The sequence below is a fragment of the Pyxicephalus adspersus genome, chromosome 6 (genome assembly GCF_032062135.1).
Source record: "Pyxicephalus adspersus chromosome 6, UCB_Pads_2.0, whole genome shotgun sequence".
Classification (NCBI taxonomy): Eukaryota; Metazoa; Chordata; class Amphibia; order Anura; family Pyxicephalidae; genus Pyxicephalus; species Pyxicephalus adspersus.
Window position 1 is genome coordinate 71282380 of NC_092863.1, and position 19704 is coordinate 71302083.

Genomic DNA, 19704 nt, shown 5'->3' on the forward strand with positions numbered 1-19704 from the left:
GGTGATGCTTTGTAACTCCAAAGACTTGGTAGACAGAAATATAATGCAATGTTATTATTATTATGGTTATTATTATTATTATTATTATTATTATTAATAATAATAGGAATAATAATAATATCAATAAACAGGATTTATATCATGCCAACATATTGGCAATAAATATGGGTATAATACCTTTTACAGTTAAACATCTTTATATACATTTTATTTATGCATTTAGCTGTTTGTCTTGAGTTTAGGTTTGAAAATGGGAAAAGTTATGCCAGATTTTGCCAGTCAATAAAAAAACCACCAGGCAGCTTCCCTAATCTTTTGCAGTTGCAACACCAGAGGTAACTACCAGATCAGCAGAGCTATTTATGAGTATACATAAATACTGTTTTAGTATCACAATTTCTAATTTCATCGCTTTTCTATTACTGCCTCTAATCTTCTAAACCAAAGACAGGAAGCTGAAGCCTTTTTTTTTTTTCAGGCAAACTGAAATACAGTACAGAGAGACTTGGATAAAAGCTGTGTTATTCACATGCACAGACTTGCACTATTAATATGGTTAAATCTGCATTTCAAATACTAGGCTGAAAAGCCATTTGATCTGTAAAATAATTTGAATAAAATGGATCTGCTCATGCTAACAGCTAATTTGATAATGCATGTTATTCCTAACTTCATTTATTACACATAGGAGTCCAGAATAAGGGGATATGTTCCTTCCAGCATTGTTTATGTAATGCAATTTAGAGTAAAGATCTATGGACACTAGTCCAGGGGAACATTGTAATTTTAAATAGGTTTTTTTGTCAATAAATGTTGACGTTGCAGCAATTAAATTTAAGGTAGGACATTGCTAATATCACACTAATGACACACTTTTTAACTGTTTTTAGTTTAATACAGGAACCATTTGTGTCCAGAAAAGATTTTGTGTTCACTTTATATTAATATAGATTCTCTAAGATTTTCATTGTCATTATCATTGAAATTAACTTTTACACGTTTAGAAGAAAATTGTATTTTTGATTAAAAAATAGAAGTTCCATTTAGGTTGTCAATGATGACCATAATAGGGCCCATGACATTACTTGTGAAAATACCAAAATCAACCTGGATATCAAGCAGCCACGATGGCAGATGTAGTTGTAATGGCCATGTAGTCCTTATAAGGTTACCTTTGTTATCTCCTGCATAAACAATTTGTCAGGTCTTGTAATGCACAGGGGAACCCTTTTTAAAGGCCACATACGGTCAGATCTTGTCTCTTCAGTAAGTTTAGGACCATTTTTCTAAGGTCTGCGTTTTCTTCCAGTTAACAGTGTATTAGTAGTCAAACTGCTTTTTATATTTTTAAATGCACTAGATAATTGTTTTTCTGGGTTTCTGTTTTTTTGAGTTTTCCATTTGTTTCCCAGTAAAAAATCAAATGTGAAAGGAGATCTCTCCAAAGAGAAAAACCCCTCTTAGCTGTCATTGAAACAAATGCATTTTCTGGAAGTTTTTCTTCAAATTGTTTTTTTTTTACCTGGGACAATTGTGATATCATTGGTTTCCCATCCCCTGCTATACCTGTGACAGTGGTCTCAAGGACAAATAGAGATTAGGAAAATTCCTCAGCAGGAGCCAAGGTGCCATAAAAAACTGGAATTCTCACTCCACCCACTTCCTGGTTCTGAATTCTTATCACTCTACCCAAACCATAAGGTAAAAAGCTTTGGCAATTTAAAAGCGTCAAGAAAGCTAACTAATGCCACACAATTTCTGGCTAAACATTGGGTAAATGAGAGGAATATTTGATTTGCTAAATGAACTGTTCACCTTTTTTAATTCTTTATTTTTTTTTTTTTCACAATGAACCAAATTGACAAGAATACTGTGTATAATAATGATCAAACCAATAAACTCACAATAACAATCTGTTCAATGTACAAATATTGGTATGGCAGTCTTTAAGACAATAAAACAATGTACCAAAATGATATAACTCATTCAATCTGGATTCACAGAAAAAACGTTCAGCTTGAAAGTGGTTTTTCAATAACCAAGTGGAGTCATAGTTTATGTTGCTTTCTTCATGTTAAAAAGGAAATTAGTACTAAAGAAAATATATAGGCTTCCATTGCTAACCCCTATTTGAAGATGCTAGTTGGCTGTCTGTCTCACGCTTGAATACTTTCTTTGTCACTGACCCAGCCTTAGTGATAAGTACAGGCAAGACGAAAACAAACTATATAGCCTTTATAATGTTCTTATAACTGTGATTACAAAATATTTAATTTCATCCGCTATTGGGGTAATGTTGATCTTAGTAAGTTAGCACATGCCGATAAGGCTCAAAGTTCTCCTCCAAAAATGTGTCTTGATGATGATTTGATCCATGTGTCCATACAAGTTGTGTATGGGTGTGAATAGGGTTTTTGAATCCTGGATAAACAATGATAAGTCATACTTTATAACACTGTTCAACTGTGCAGCACTTAACCAGGGTTTTTTGTTTTTCATAGACATGCATATTTTTTATGAATATATATATATATATATATATGTGTGTGTGTGTGTGTGTGTGTGTGTGTTCATCCATCTCTCTTTAAAACAGTTCCAATTACACCAATAGCACATAACTAGCACTCCATCCCCCTGATATGTGTTGGAAACTCCATTAAGTTGAAGCACTCAGCCATGCAGCATTTTAGGAACCACTTTTAAAAGTTAGTTCATAATTTAGCATATGTTTAATGGGGTCCCATCTGCTGGATTCACAGCATGCTGTCATGGAATTTATTTTCCCACAGCTAGTCATCTGCCTCTCCACTGTTTTCTCCCTTTTCAGTGCAGAAACCCTGAGTTTGTGATTTTAGCTGCTCTCTCTTGCTGTAAACATGCGCTGATTTATACGTTACATTATTATAAGTTCATAACTGCTAAAGTACACTTAAATGTTCAGAGCAGGTCAGCTGGGTGAAAGAAGTGTATTGTATGTGGAGGCGGCTACTTAAAGCTGCATGTGAAGATGAAGACCTATTTTCACCCATTCAGACACTCATTGTGGGTTTACCTGCTTTTTTTGAACAGATGACTGTGTGTCACTCAACAAATATATATATTTATGAGAATAAATTGTTACAAAAAATAAGTAGCTACTTATTGTATTTGATATAATCAGGTTTTTATTGTATTTGATATAATCAGGATATGAAAGTTTTTAGAAGAAAGAAATATGGTGTTGACCAAAGTAGATAAAAGCAGATGGTATTTTGGTAAACAGCATTCGTTTACAAAGTATACAATTCACAAACAAAATACCTTGGCTTGACATTAGCTACATACATACTTAAGCTAATGGATAAGTGTAGTGAAAATGAATGGTTACTGCCATTGAGGATTGTAATCTTTTGATGACATTGGACACTTTTTAAACCAATGATATGTTACATAAACTAATCTGATGTGACTGATGTGACCAATGACATTAGAGGATCTAAGATAAAGCTGATCCACAATGATCCTCAAAAGCAATGAATGATGCAACCTGATGGATTTGTTTTTGCAGTTATCTGTCATTCTCCATTGTAAGTACAGATGTCATTCAACAATGAATGATCATACAAACAACCATGCATTTGTGGCAAATAGGGGGGTGATTTTTAAACCACTGCATCTGCAGACAGTACAGCATTCTGCCATGCTGTCTGAATGACCATTTTATCCATTCAGACCATGAGGGTCAGGAGGAATGCTGCCAGCTGTGGGAGGTCAATGGCAGGTGTGCAGAAGCAGTAACCAGCACACAGGAGCTGTATCGGGACAAGCCAGGGAAGTACAGAAGCAGCAGGTAGAGGCAATGTTTTGAAGAACAGTAGCACAGTATAGGGAAGCAGACAGAAACAGGTCAGTAACCAGAGATCAGAGGTCCTGGTGACAACCAGGAGTAATCTAAGAACCGGTCAGGAACAAGCATCCAGAGGTCAGAGATTAGATCAGGCAGAATAACAGCTAAAAGCCCACTGACTTTGATTGCACCCCTTTTAATTGCAAAGCTTTTAGATGACTGTATGTAACATGCATACTGATGATAAAAGGGCTAATAATGTGTACATTAAATGGTCTCAGACACAGAGATTTATTTTGTGTCTATGCCTACGCTAAATATAAATCAGTAGAATCCACAAATATATTTTTCTCCTGTTATCATTCACCTTATAAATCTTTCTAATATATTTCACCTTATTTCAGTCTATTTTTACTAAAGTACACACAGAAGACTGATTGCTGACAGTGAACAGAATGCCATTGCCATGAAGACACTGCTTGTAATATTAAATGACAACGTGTAAGCATTTACAGTTGATGGCAGTGAGAATCAATTGATCTATCAATAAAAGAGAGGCTGATCTTCCATTACTATTGACTGACACTTTATTGTTTTTGTAGTTAAACAAGTGTAGTGTAGTGTAGTTCATTATGTTCTGTTTTATGGGTATGTTTAACATACATTACAAATCTGCATTCAGTCACACAGACTTTTACTTATTTCTTCTGAATGGACAGTGTCATTACTCCTACAAGCTCATTGATTGGAAATGCTAACAGAACCAAATCTGAGGTTAACAATTAGTATTACATTTTATGTCTATCAAATCTGAAAGTAGAATTTTATTCCTTACCATTACACTAATTTACAAATGAGTAAAAGTAAGAATAAAGCCAGTAACTATTAACCAATACCCTTTATTTTTTATTTTAAAAGGCTATTAGTTTTTTAAGGAAACAAATAATCAGAGCATTACCTATGTCCTCATTTTATTCTTATAATCATGTACATATTACAGAAGTGTGTGAACATTTCATATAGACATAGTTTACATTTTTTATTTGCAATGTTTAAAAACAGTATTTTACCATGGATTATATTGATAAAACTTCCTTTAATTCTAATGTTGCAGTATGGGGGGGGGGGGGGGGTTGTTTGCTGAGAAGTTCCTGGCTTTGCCCAGAAAGAAGAGCACCAGAGGTATGAAATAACACATTTATTTAACATATTCTCCCCTGAGACTGATGCACTTGGTACAGCGTAGTTGCAGCTTTTCTAGACCGTTCAAATAAAAGTCCTTTGGTTGGGCGGCAAACCAGCTCTCTTTGACGTCAGAAATGTCCTGAAAACGTTGCCCTCTTCAGGTGTTTCTTCAAATTCAGGAACAGATATTAGTCCGAAGGGGCTGGGTCAGGTGAGTAGGGGTGATGGTGGACCAATTGGAAACTCGGGGTGTTCAATTTGGCAGCCACAACATTGGATGTGTGCACAGGTGCATTGTCCTGCAAAAAAAGGACCCCTTTGGTCAACTTTCCACGGCATTTTGCCTTAATTGCCTCCTTCAGCTGGTCCAGGAAGTTAGCATAATAGCTAGACTAGAGCTCTGGGGTAGGTAGTCAACCAACAGAATACCGTCTTTTGTCCCAGAAAATGGACGCCATGCCTTTTTTGGCCGATTTCTGGGTTCGGAACTTCTTCAGCCATGTGGACCCGCTGTGGCGCCATTTCTTTGACTGTTCCTTTCATAGATGTGGATCATAGATGTGGAGCCAGGTTTCATCCTCAATCACTAACCTGGCCAAAAAGTCCTGTGCAGCTTCAAAATTAGCCAAAACAGCTTTGGATGCTTCAACTTGTTCCTCCTTCTGATCACTGTTCAAACATTTCAGCACCCACTTTGCTGAAAGCTTGTGTATGTCTAGGATAGTGGTGATAACAAACCCAACTGGCTCCCGTGGGATGTCAAGTATCTGGGCTATCTTTTTTGCGGATAATCGACTGTCCTCAATAATCAGCTTATGGACAGCATCGCAAGTTGCTGGGTCAGTTGAGGTTGGGGGGCGCCCACTGCGGGGCTCATCCTCAATGGTGAAATGCCCAGTCTTGAAATGAGATATTCAGGTTTTGACAGTGCTCTGTAGGAAGGACACTCCTCCCCGGTACTTGCTTGTGCCTCTGCCATCACAGCTTCTCACTAAAAGAAAAAACATTTTTAAGAATCGCAAAGACCTGATATTTGCACAGTTACATACTAAGATATTAGGCTGTCATATGCCCCCACATTCATTTTTCTATTTCACCTGGAAGAGGGCAAAGCCAGGAACTTCTCGGCACCCACTCGTACACACATAGGAGTTTGGAATGTTGTGTTTTTATTACTGCAAAAAAAAATGTAGCTTGTATTGTTTGGTCACTCTAAAAGGCCCAAGAGAGCTTTAGCACTAATAAATGGTTGGAAGGTCACTTGGGCTGGTTTACAATATTTGTATAAACATTTCAAATAATACACAAATGCTGTATAGATTTTTGTTAAATCATTTTAAAATACCATTTGTATAATCCAAACCATAGTGAAAACAATGGTGATATGCCCATTGTGATAGTGATATGCCCGCCCAAGGTTATCAGTGCATCTAGCTTGGTTGTTCCCTATCCTCCTCCTCATATTGGGTTTGAGATATTAAAGTTCGTAAGACAGAAATTAGACTACCATGGGAGAACCTGTGAGTGATCAAGCAAACCTGCAATGGATTCCTTAAAAATAACTTGCTATTCATTGGCAATGTTTTTAATTCTGAACCAGATCAATTTTCCAAGTTTCCTCCTTGGAGAGCTTTAATAAATTAGGCCCATTATCTCTGGGTGTATAGTAGGCAAGTGTTTCTATATTGGTAAATGAGTAATACTTATTAAGCATTTTTATCTTTTAGAATATAGAAGCAATTGCAAGGGGTTTTAGCAGTTTGTGGCAGTACACAGGTAGTCCCAGAGTTAAGGACATCTGACATACGGACGATTTCTAGATAGGAACTGGGCTATCCTGCTCGCTCGTGTGCAGGACAGAGGCTTGATGGGGGTGGTTTGCATGATTTGCAGAAGAAATCTTTTGGTCGTAACTCTTTAATGACCAAGACAAACTCAGCATTTTTTTCTTTTTTGCGTATCACTGTTTGCTTCAGAACATAATGAATGTCTCGACTCCATAAAGTTTTTTTTTTTCTTTGTTTTTGAATACCTCACAATTTTTATACAGTAACTGACACCACACTGCCTAATAACATGTTGAGACAAACATCTGTACTAATTATTATATTAGCATTTATTAAAATAATGTACCTGTTCTGACTTACAAATTCAACTTAAGAACAAATATACAGTTCCTATCTCGTATGTAACCCGGGGACTACCAGTATTGTTTACAGTACAGGTATATAAGATTCTACACATTGCTTCCCTTTTTTTCTTTTAAAGTAAATGTCTAGTAAAGTTTTTGAATTCAGATAAAATCATGTAAATGCAGATAAAAACATTTTTATTGAATAAATTATGTTTGGGAGTTTCACATTGCTCTCTGTGCACCTACTAAAATGGGGGCTGCCAACTCTGATGAAATGAGAAATAATAAGCGATTTAAGCTGACACCAATGACATTTGCAGTCTGCCCTGTGTTTCTTATGTTTCATGTATACGTGTTGAGTGAGACCGGTGTTGAGACAGCAGAGAAAGGTTAGGTACAACATGTCATTCGGCAGTGTGGAGATTCCCTGGACACTAATATGTTTTTTAAAAGATGGAGATCTCAGTTAGGAATAAAACAGACCTTAAAGAACCATGAACTGGCTGCACAGAAGATGAAAAGTTTTATCTGTAGACTGCAAATACTTATTACTGCCAGTTTATCTTTGTGCCTAGAGCATTAATTTGCAACCTTCTGCCTCTTAGAGGTGAGCAATAGTAGCCTATATTTCTCCAAACCTCCATTCAATGACTAACAAAATCTATGCAGTGTGTAGGTCAGGTATTCAAATGTAGTATGGTCATTGAGTCCTCTTTGGGGGTTCACAAATATGGAAAAAAACAGTACTGCCAATTGTTTACAGTTTGTTATGGGTCACTGTTTAAGAGATACAGGTTCAAATTTAGAGACTAAACAGCACAGCATAATATAAAACCTGATAATTCACATAGGGACATTCATAAATCAATTACTTTCTGTGCACTAGAATCCCCAACTTCACATAAATATTTAGCTTTCATCATTATACACATGGTTCAAGATAAGTTCATCCATTCTGTTATCACGATCCTCGGGCTTGATGTGTAGCACAAAAAACTCTTAGCATATGATTATTTAATTGATTTGCTGTACTTGAACATATAAATCATTCTATGTTGTGATTGATACAATTCCCTGTGGAGAACCCCAAGCTACTTTGGGCTTTATAGTAACTCATTTCTAACATTATTTTAATCTATTTCTAAGGTTACTGCTGGTTCATGCACAGAAACTTTGAAGAGAAGGAAACAGGACATTATATAATATTGTAAAAGGGAGGTGCAAGCAACTGTTTCAGAATGTAAAATAAAACATGGGCATCTCTTTACTGTCAATGTGCACTAGGCTTTATGGTTGGTGTACATTGAAAGAAAATAGGACACGTTACATGTTTGTGCACCGGTATCACAACATTAAGTGCTAAGAAATAGGGAGAATCTTCCATAAGGGTGGCTGCCCCTGCTGTCTTTTTTTTAATTGTTTCTGGAAGATATGGGTGAAGATGTGGGTAATACCTTCTTGGCTCAAATATTGCCAGAAATGTTTAACAAAAATATAAGCATATTTTAAAGTAAAGACTGGATAGGTTTTGGTATAGCCACCTGCCACGGTCTAATATTTAAGTCTGACCCTCATCATAGAATCCTTTATTCAAATATCATATGCAACATTTCATGGTGACCATTAAGAGACAGTGGTACCAGTTATTCTTTGCTCTATCAGCAGAAGATTTGGGTCACATTTTTTTAACAGACAATGATATTTCTTCAAGTAAGGGATCAAAGGTTATAACTCTTCATCCATGCCTTCTCAGTTATGTATTTGTGATAGGAAAGGTGTTTGTAGAGCCAAGCCATAAGTGCAACCTGGGGTGATAACATTGTTCTCCTACAGATGAAGGTAAGTGAATTTTGTCACCCAGGACATTTGGCTGGCAGCATAACCAGGTGAAAAGAACAAGAACAAATGCCGTCACCACTGGAATGTTGTAATGTAATATATGGAATTTTTGGTCTGGTGTGGATCTTTGACTGCATTTGCTTTTGCCTATAATGCACAGATCAGCACAATGCATTTATATCCAGTCCTTCCATATGCAAAAACATGTGGTCATTGTATCATCCTAACTCGCTGTTTAGCATTCCATGAATGCTCAAATAGCAGGTACTTTAATAGTACCTAGGGTGGTTTTGTTGATCAGGTTAGCACAGGGTGGTATCAGATTTTCTTTCTGTGTAATCTGATTTAGGCAGAGCTTTTAAAACAGTGTTTCCCAAACTGTGTTCCCAACACATATCTGTGTCACAGCTGCCATTACTAGGGTCACTGCCTTGGCACTGGTCAGAGCCATGACTGTTATAATCACTGTAACATATGGGTATAATCAATGTGGCATTGATGGGGATAATTACTTTAGTAGGGTATATTTATGGGTATAATCACTGTGGCTTTGAACAGTATAATCACAGTGGCATTAATGAACCCTCACTGTGGTAATGATTGGAACGTGCTCTGTGAAACACGGGTGTAACCACTTTGGCACAAGTCTTCAGCAATTGTAATACTGATTACACATTGCTAGTTAACTGTTTTCTCTTAATGTCTCATTTCAAGACTGCGGCAGTGTCTTCAAATAATAATGATAATAATAATCATCAGCATCATCATGTTTGTATGTACGTTCTGTATCACAACATAGAATCATTTGGGGGCAGCTGTCTTGTAACTCTTATTAACACATGAAGATCTTTTACATCACGTTACACTTCTTATATCACTTTGTGATACATTTCTGAAGGATGAACTGAAATAAAGTCATGTACATTAACATTTACTTTGGATAGCATTGTTATACTGTACTTCTGTTACTTTATTGCTCCACAATTCAGAGTCAAATAATCTCAAACATGTCCCACTTACTGATAAATGCTATGCACAGACCAAATAGTAATTTAGTAATGTTTACTAATTTTTTAAACCAAAATACAGAAAACAGACACCCCTTGATGCTTGATCTGTATGACTATTGAATGGCAGGATAAAAAATTCAGTTACACTTTTTTAATTGATGAAATAAAAAAACTAAGTGTAGCGGTTTTAAACCGTGGCATTTACCTCTAAGGCATCTGTTGGCAACTGCTTGTAGAAGGTGGTATCCGTTAGGTGTTTGCAAATGTCTGTGCAGGCTTGTTTGCTTGTGGTTGCTTTTCTGTGTGTTTGTTTTTTTTTGTTTTGTTTTTTAAATGGACTGACATTTTTTAGCTTTTGGAGTGATTAACCAATCTTGGTTGCTACCAAGCATAGATTGAAGCATAGATTTACATGTAGAGCATGTAAATCTATGCTTCAATGCTAAAGCAAGAAAAAACAAAAAAACAAAGTTTTAAATTCTAGTTTTACATTTTTTGATCCCTAAAATCTACATGCTGTGCACAGCTCTTCACCCGATGGGAAGACTTTGATCAAATATTAACCTTTTGTAAGAAGCAGCTAGATGCAATTGAAAAAACCCTAGTCTGAACATAGCCTTACATATACCATGGCCGATTTCAAAATGTTGCCGCCGTCCGACATGTTTAGTATGTTCCCCTCTGTGACCTCAGTTTGTGGCAGGACACTACAGTGAATGCAGGTTTGTTGCTGCCTATGTACTGAACCCTGTGCTGGACCCTCGTCAGTATGATTGTGTTCTTAGCAGCACAAGTTGTGGCTTCAAGTAGAATTCATTGATATTTACTAGCTGTTTATGGCAATGTGAGCACTATGCACCACTGGGCCGAAAACTGCAAGGATGGAAGGTGCAAATATCTTAACTAAAGCTTTACAGGAAATCTGGAGGTCACTTGGCAAGACATTTTCAACAATACACTGAAACATTTTTTTTATTAGAATAGGGATTTTTCAAGAGGATATGGGTCACATAATTGATGTTCCTGAAAACTACAGTTTGTACATGTTGGGGTCCTTGAGTGCACAGCTGAGATTAAAGTGAGTTTAAAAAATTGCCAGGACTTTAAAAACAGGAAGAATTTATAGGGACAGCAATATTTTGCCATGTTTAGATGTGAGTGTGTGCAGCTGGAAGGAATTGAGAGGTCAAATCTCATCCACCCACAATCCACTTGATACCCTACAATTTGTATCTTTTTGCAGAATTGGAAGGCCTTCATGAATTTCATTGTCTATCTAAAAAATTTAAAATAAATTAAGAATGTTTTCCGACTGTGATAGACTTGAGGGCTTCTGCCATGACAGTTTCAAAAATCTTGATTATCAATGGCAATAATAAATACCAATATCTGGTGATGTAGAAGAAGAATATACAAAAGCATTTTATATAAATATATATATATATATATTTATATATATATGCATAATATTGAATTAGGTATTCCTGCTTTAAAGATCCAGATATTCTGTGCCTGAAAGTGGGGCCAGCCACTGTTGGTGTAACTAAGGAATGGGGAAAACAGAAATCTCTCCTGTTTGCTCACAGTGTTTGTGGAACAATATACCGTAACTTATGTATACAACAAGAGTATGTGTTTGATGAAGATGTAAGAAATTCATAAGTATTTGTTTTTTTAATGTACATTAAAAACTAAGATATTATGTACAATGCTGTATATTATTTGACAACTAAAAACAATAATATTTGCTACCAATTTCAGGTTAGCTTTTTACTATTTGTCTTGATCTTCTTGCATGGCATTGAAGTTGCATGCATAATATATAACACACAGATTTTTCATAGAACGCTGTAAAATTAAGCCAACTAAAGATGATAAATGAGACGCTTGACACTAATTCCCAGGCATGAGACACCTGTCTTGGTGTAATCAATGACGGTCATTAGGGATATTTTCTCCAATTTTTCTTTATTTCATATTTAATTTTAGTACATGGATCACTGTGGCAAAGGTGGTGAAATATGTGGTAAATGGTTGTTTTATGTGAATATAGTTACGTATATGGGAAATGGCAGCCAATTGCAGCAGAGTTACTGTATAAACTGTTTTACAAGCAGGGTGTGTCAGCAAATTAGGAGTTAATGTAGGTGGTAGTTATCAGAAGGAGGGGGCTTTTGGTATTAACTTGCTGACTGTGATGGTTTCAGACAGAAATTAAACCTCATACATAATCCTTTTGATATTGCTAGCTTTTCTCAGCGATTCATCAAACCATAGAGATGAATGACCAGCAATTAACGCAAATAAATGAGTGGAAGCCAGCAGATGGTGAATTAATGCAAGTCTGCGAGGAAAGGAAAGAGACTTCCAAAATGCTTACTGGGCCCTTGTCTAAGTGATAGAGCCTGGCAAAATAAAATATTCATAACATTATTACATATCAGTTTACAGAAACTATCCCACCAGCAGACAAAATAATTTTAATGGTTAACATGAGAGCATTTTAGCATGGGTTGCTGGTGGTACTACTGTGATCATAAGGTCACAACTTCACCCTAGGTTCCTGAGGCCGCCAGTATAAGAACATGGTACTTTCTATATATTGTTGTAGTTAGAGATCATCACTGGTCCCACATATGCACAAACAATATGTACAAAACCCAATCTGCAATAGTTTATGAAATGTTGAGGATTTATTTGCCTCTACTTATTATTATACTGTATGTGTAAACCCCTTCTAGCTGTGGACTTGGAATGTAGTGAAATTAAATAGTATCTAAACCCTATATAAAAATATGTTCAAGTTTATCAGTACTTTGATGCAGTGATTGCATCACTTTTTTTAGCACATTTTCAGCAGATACAGATACTATTCATTGATCTCACCAAATGTAATGTCTGGTACAAAAACATGAGGGATATTTAACTGTATACATGTTAGCCCAGGGACCCTTGTCCAATTAGAAAAGCAATGTGTATGCAGTTCTTTGTTCGTTTACTCGACTTCCTGCGCTCACATGTAGGTTTTCAACAAGTTAGAATTTCTTCATGTGTGACAATAAGAAGCTCCAGTTATATAAGCCAATTGTTACTCCCTTTTAACAAAATAGAAACATCACAATAGTCACAAGGAAAGCTCAAAATTTAGGCTATTACTTTTTATTAAATCATCACTTCAAATTGTGAAGATAAATAAATCAGGGTGATGGAAAAGTCAGCAATTTTAATACTGATCTATACAGCAACATAAAGTAAGAATACACTTACTTTCTCAGACTACATTGTATGATATGCTAAAACTACACCAGTAACTTTTGATGTTTGTTAATTTTTAAGAAACCAATTCAGTATATTTGTATGGTAAGGTGATTGTTAATCAAAAAAAAAAAAATTCCATTTTAGAGTGACAACACTCATTTACTGTATATGCATTTAGGGGCAGTGTTGTTACCCCTGGATTCTTGCTTCTGATTTGTGCTACAGGCTAATGTTCCAACACACAGCCCATATACATTCAGCAAGAGTTCATAGATCACCCCTTTCATATTGGAACATTCACCTGAACATAGGACATGCTCCCCACCAGGTGAAGAGCTGTTCACAGTGTGTAAACTTTTAGGGTCCAAAAAAGTTAAAAATAAAACCTATTTTCAAAAAGGTAAGCTTTTATTCTAGCAAATATGACTATTTAGCAGACTGGGAAACTTGTAAAACTGATAAACACTAGCATATTCTGGTCATTGTGTTAATCTGCTGTACAATGTGTTCAATAGTTCAACAGTCATATACAGTTATAATAATAAAATAATATTAGTCTTTGATGTGTCTTTAATGGTTACATAGTATTTGTTTAGGTATGCAAATTAGTTATACAGTTATTGTTAAGTTAACTGATGTGTAGTGACAGTGTAAGTTGGTCTGAGCATCTAGACATCAATGACCTTTGGTTAAACCATACATAGGAAGTTTTAAACTAGGGTTTATTTACATTTCACAAATTTCAAAATAAAAATGTATTATTGTTAATATAGAAATTTTCAATAGGCCCTTGTGTCATGTGAATGTGCCAACAAAACACACCTGACTCACTTTTACAGTACCCAGCAAGGCAACATGTGTTTTACTATGTGTTCTGAGAGTCGGATGAGTTTGGTTTGTATGTAGATGTAGACAGGGCTGCTATTAAAATAAATGAGCACTAAGAGCATGTGTATTTTGCATAGCACAGGCATGTAAATCCAGCTTAAACAGTGTATAAACATACTGCTGGTTTCCAATATTATATATTTTTTTACTTTAAACTTTAACAGTTTTATAGATGGGGATTTGAGGGTTTCTTATCACTATCCTCTTCCTATGGTGTTATGTGGGCTATGATGCTGTTCGGTTTAGCATCACCCCTGTCACATGTCAAGGTTTATTCAGTTTTACAGGAAGCCATAGTACTAGCTGATAACCTGGACATACTGTGCTGGAGAAGCATTATCTTTTAGGTGCCGAAGAAGGCTTCTGTTGTTTCTGTAGATTCAATTTTACATTTATTAGCAGGTCTGCGCACTTCTATAATCATTTTCTAGTGTTTATCCTATTATAACAAAAGAAAATGTACCCTTAATACTAATTTAATCATTCACAGAACTAAGTGTAACCTTGAATAACAGAAAGAATAATTTTTGTCTTTGTGTATTATCACTTGTCAGCTGGATATTGGTGGAGAACATTACCTGCTAATCCCATGTCAGCCCGGGGACAATACCATTAACAGGTCACAAGGAGTATTAACACATGTCAAAGGTATATGTTGACAGGACACTTCACCTGGAATTAGGTCTAACAAAAGTGGCAATATGAGAATTAATACATACCTGAAACAGAAGAAAGTAGGTTATTTTAGACTAGTACAATCAATAGAAAAAACACTGGCAGAATTTTGTTGCTATATAAACCACATAGGTTCATGGCATTACCACAGTTATAATTTGTCAGGTAATGCTGTTTGGAGACGTGTTTTTTAACTTGTATTTTTTAGCTGTGGATGTCAGATGTAATACTTCGTAATAAAAAGTTGTTCAATGGTAGAAGATATAACATAGTAATGACTACTTATTGCTAAGAGTTTCCTCGATTTGAAATAAAAAAAATGAATATTACTTGATATTTGGCATCTGACATGTACTCAGATATTAGATTGGATACCTTCAATCTGATGCTTGGGATTGCACCATGGTCAGACCACTATAGGCCTGTATGTTGAGAACCTTGGACTTCTGTCATTGAAAAGGGTTGGAAACTTTTTCTGTCTCCGTTTTTTTATCTTTCCGTTTTTTTTGTTTCATTTGTTATGAATTATCACCTGTTTGTCAGTTTGTTGGTTTTCAGAATAAGATATAACTAAAGATGAGTCAAACCTATATCTCTAAATTAGTTTTTATGTTGACCTTGTTAGACATAGGGCTACATTTACATTCCAGGACTACTAGAAAAAAATGATACAATGTAGTCTTTTCCAGTCTATGGTTAAACCTTATGTTCCCTAATAGGCATTGCAAGCATGGAGAATTACTCAAAGCGACAAAATGAGAATAAAAACAGATTAGTTTAGATCTTTTTCAGTATTGACCCATAAAGGAAAGTGAAAGCATTCACTTGCCGTGCCCATAAAATTTAAAAACTATAAACACGTCATTATTTTCCCTCACTGCAGTGACTAACTTTGTCTACAGAACCACCTAAAAAGTCAGGAACCTATGTGGCCGGACATTATGTTAAAGTGTTACAGTGAAATACTGTTCAGGCTATATTATCTGTGTTCTGTCTAATTTTTACTTCTAAGCAAATTGTTATGTAAAAAAAACATTTCTTTTCAAACCATGAAAAATTTCATTTTTAAAATTGTACGTAATATACAGTATAGTTTATTATATGGCCTAACATCACCTAAAGACTAGTGAGAATGGTAGATATGTCTGGCAGAGGCTTTTATTATGGCTAAGACTAGAAGCAATGAAAGGAAAGCCAATTAGAAGGGAGTTTCAATACTCCAGATGGCTTATAATTAATGTCTAAATGAATATTTGCTGGATCATTTTGAGAAGGTAAAGCAGCCTGAATTTTGGCAGTTGTAGAAATGACCTGGGAACACCTTCAACTAAACCCAGATTGTGGCCTTAAACATGGTGTGAATGTTTCTGCAAAACCATTTCATTAATTTTTTCAGACATAACATTGCAGTATATTAATAATGAGCATTTTCTAATAACATTGTGACAAGAGCAATGGTTTGCAAAAACTATTAGCAACCAATCAATAACAAGTTCTCGGCTAGAGCCTAGGTACTCATGGGGTCTATTTATAAAGCAGAAAATATGGCATTCACCAAAGCATACTCTGGTGGAGAATGTCCAGATTCATTTGGTATAAAAAGCAGGGTTGATTCTTCACCAGTGAATGTTTTGCTGTATCACTGGCTGCTATGGGTTAATGCAAACTAACATTCATTAGGGGCCAATTCATTCTATGGGGTCTACTTAAAAAGTTGTAATTCTGACCAAAACAATCACAACACAAATAATGTTTACTATTTTATAAATAGTATCCTGTGTGTTGCATTAATGTATGTGACCAAAGCTAAATCCATCACTAAGAAAAAAGTTTGGAGACTTTTAGAATTTCATTAACTAGCTGAAAGAAATTACAAACTCACTCTGCAGCACATAAAGTGTGAAAATTAAATATACATATATATGTTAAATATATACAATATTTGTAAGCTCGGTGCTAAATTCTTTTAAAAATTTTCTTTGAACTGTATTAAAACGCAATGACATTAGATTAATAAAAAAAACTTGAGTAGAAATGTAGAACATCTTAAACGGGTTAATTTTGTGAAGATTAGGCGGCTGGTGTGAGCTTTGTTAAGAGACCGAGTAACAAAGAGTGGTAATATTATACAGCATTGGTGGCATTCATTGCAAGCATTCACTAGCACTCTTTTCAGACATCCTGATAAATAGATGCCTGAGGAAATGACATGAACTCTCTAGAAAGCTTCCATCTGATTGTACCATATGGCCAGCAGAGGTATCATCTTCACCCGCTCCTTTGATTGTTTTCCCCTTACAAATTGCATTTTGTGTTGGTGAACAAGGTTCTGCGTTTTTTGCCGAAACACGATCTGGCTATGATTTCAATATGAAAGTGTAACATCTTAGCATTTCACAGACTCGATGCAAAGAACTGGCTTTGCTAAATGGTTTGAGGGTATGGCTGTAACACAAGGGAGATGAACTATTAGCAACCTGTTTTATTTCTACCTGAACATTATAATTACTCACTATTTATCACCCTGTTTTACAAATTACTGCAAGGTTGATATCTGATGACATTGAGTAATCCTGCATAATCCACTACAATGTACTGTCTAATGGGTAATTTTCCATTGTTCCTCTCACACCACCACTTGTGACAGACATATAGGTGCATATTCATCAAAACTTGTCCTGTTACAGGTGCTTGGGGTTTGTTCATCAAAACTAGAAAAAATACATTTAACTAAATTTGACTTGCTGCTCAAATTCTTTACATTTTTACACAACATGATTAGAAATTTTGATTGGTTGCCACAAGAAACCGATATATTTTTGTGCTGATTTTCCTTCAGTTAAATTAAATAATGCACTTAATTTTTCACATTGTAAGTTTTATATTATTTTAACAAGTCACAACCAGTGATAATGATAACAATAATTGTTTTACAGTAAACATTTTAACCCCCTAAGATAAATGTTTAATACACTGTATTCCATTTTGTATACCATCTTTAGTATTTTATGTGTCTCAGAGTCCTTGGTAGTGAGTTCTCTGCATTAGAAGTCTGCGCACCTGCCAAAGTAGTTACAAGGGGACTCAGCTCTCTGGCTAAATAAAATGTAATTGTATGTTTGTTTAGAAATTCAGTATCTGCCCCCACCCATTGGGCCTAATTTATTAAAGCTCTGTGAAGCTGGGTAATCCAGCAAACCTGGAATAGATTTAGTACCCTAGCAGACTCAAACATTTTGTATACTGACCCTCATTCTAAAGGTATGGGATTGCACTATACATGCCTGGTTTGTACAAATGGTTTTAGACCTGAGCTCCTGTTTATGATATAATTGCAGAAAGCAAGGCAGCTGTCACAATTTGTACCTGTAGATACAAGTATCATGTGAAAGTGGCAATACCTAATAATCTAATTAATTATTTTTACATTTACTCACCCAAGGCTTTAAAAGTTTTATATGCAATTTTGTGTCAAACTTTGTAAACTTTATACTTATTTTGTTTTTTAACAGGTGGGAGACCAAAGATGAAGGGAGTTTGACTGAAGAGGAAAAGGATATGTTCAAAGATCTAAAAGATTTGATTTTAAATCAGAAAACGGCTTCCCAACAGTGATAATGTTGCCTGTCTAGAAGAATTCTTGTTTTATCATAAAAATATTGTCAATGATAAAAACATCAGATCAAATCTGCCAGTAAAACAGGAAGACCTAGGTCACAAATCATATTAAATCACACTCGCACTTTAACTCTCTACACATTTATTTATTGTGATCTTTTCAACAAATACAAAAGTATGCCTATTATTCACCATTGGCCCAAGAAGGCACCCCTTCCCTTAATCATCAGTAAAAATATGATAATTTTTATAAACTGTTTGACAATGTTCTACATCAGCTTAGGATCAGCACACCTAAGAAAATATTATGGTATCTGTGTGGGTCAAAACACAAAGGTCTGGGTACCAAATGGTGTGCACTTTAGTAATGTAAGTCCAGCTTTTATGAAAGAAAAAATGAAATGAAAAAACTTTAATCTTCCAACTTAATTTACACTTTATTCAAAAATTAAACCAAAGCAGGATGGGGGTGATTCCAGTTTAAACAAATTGTATTTCATAATCATACAATTTTTGAAACAGCTATCAGAGAAATCTCTGTATCTGTGACCAAACGGCTATACAACCAGGTATAAGATCATTTTCCCCCTAATACTAATCATTATTAATAACCATCCTGATTGAGTGCCACAACTTCACTCTCCCACCCTGACAGGCAAATGTCCAGATGGGGCTCTCTATAACAACCAGCAGCCCATGGAGGTGTCCACAGAGAGAGTTGTGTTGACTGTGGCTGTGTTATTGTGAACAACCAGAAGTGCTCCCATTGGTAGATTTACACTCTGATTTGTATTAGTCTGTATGAGGGATGTGGAGTTTGTAGTGTTTGAAACATTATTTGGGAATGTTCTACTTTGAAATAGATTTACATAAAAATAATCCACATCTAATGTATTGAATACGTTCCATAGAGTATGGACACCTTTACATCACTTTAAGCTTTCTTTTGGTGGCAATAAAATGTGAAAAAAATATCTGATCAAATCTGATCAAAAAATACACAAATATTTTTAATATTATTATTATAATTATTAATAAACAGGATTTATATAGCGCCAACATATCACGCAGCACTGTACATTAAATAGGGAAACAGTATTGCTTTGAATGTAAATTATTCCCACAAGAAACTAATTGCTAAACTGATCATTGTGTTATCCTGTATGTAAAAATAATCCACTGCAAAAAATAATAACAAAAACATTGTTTTCTTTTACAGTTACACTTTGTAATACGTTTTGTAAAAAGCTAATTAAAAACGTTGCTTTTCA

The 19704-nt window shown here is 35.3% G+C and overlaps 1 protein-coding gene across 2 annotated transcripts in view; it reads left to right on the plus strand.

Moving 5' to 3' along the window:
* KIAA0825 (KIAA0825 ortholog) overlaps positions 1 to 19704 on the plus strand; it is a 224331-nt gene extending 204627 nt beyond the window's left edge. For both annotated transcript variants that reach the window (XM_072416151.1, XM_072416152.1), the window contains exon 20: positions 18328 to 19704. In XM_072416151.1, the coding sequence (XP_072272252.1) occupies positions 18328 to 18430 (103 nt within the window). In that variant the 3' untranslated portion in view covers positions 18431 to 19704. The remainder of the gene's footprint in view (positions 1 to 18327) is intronic.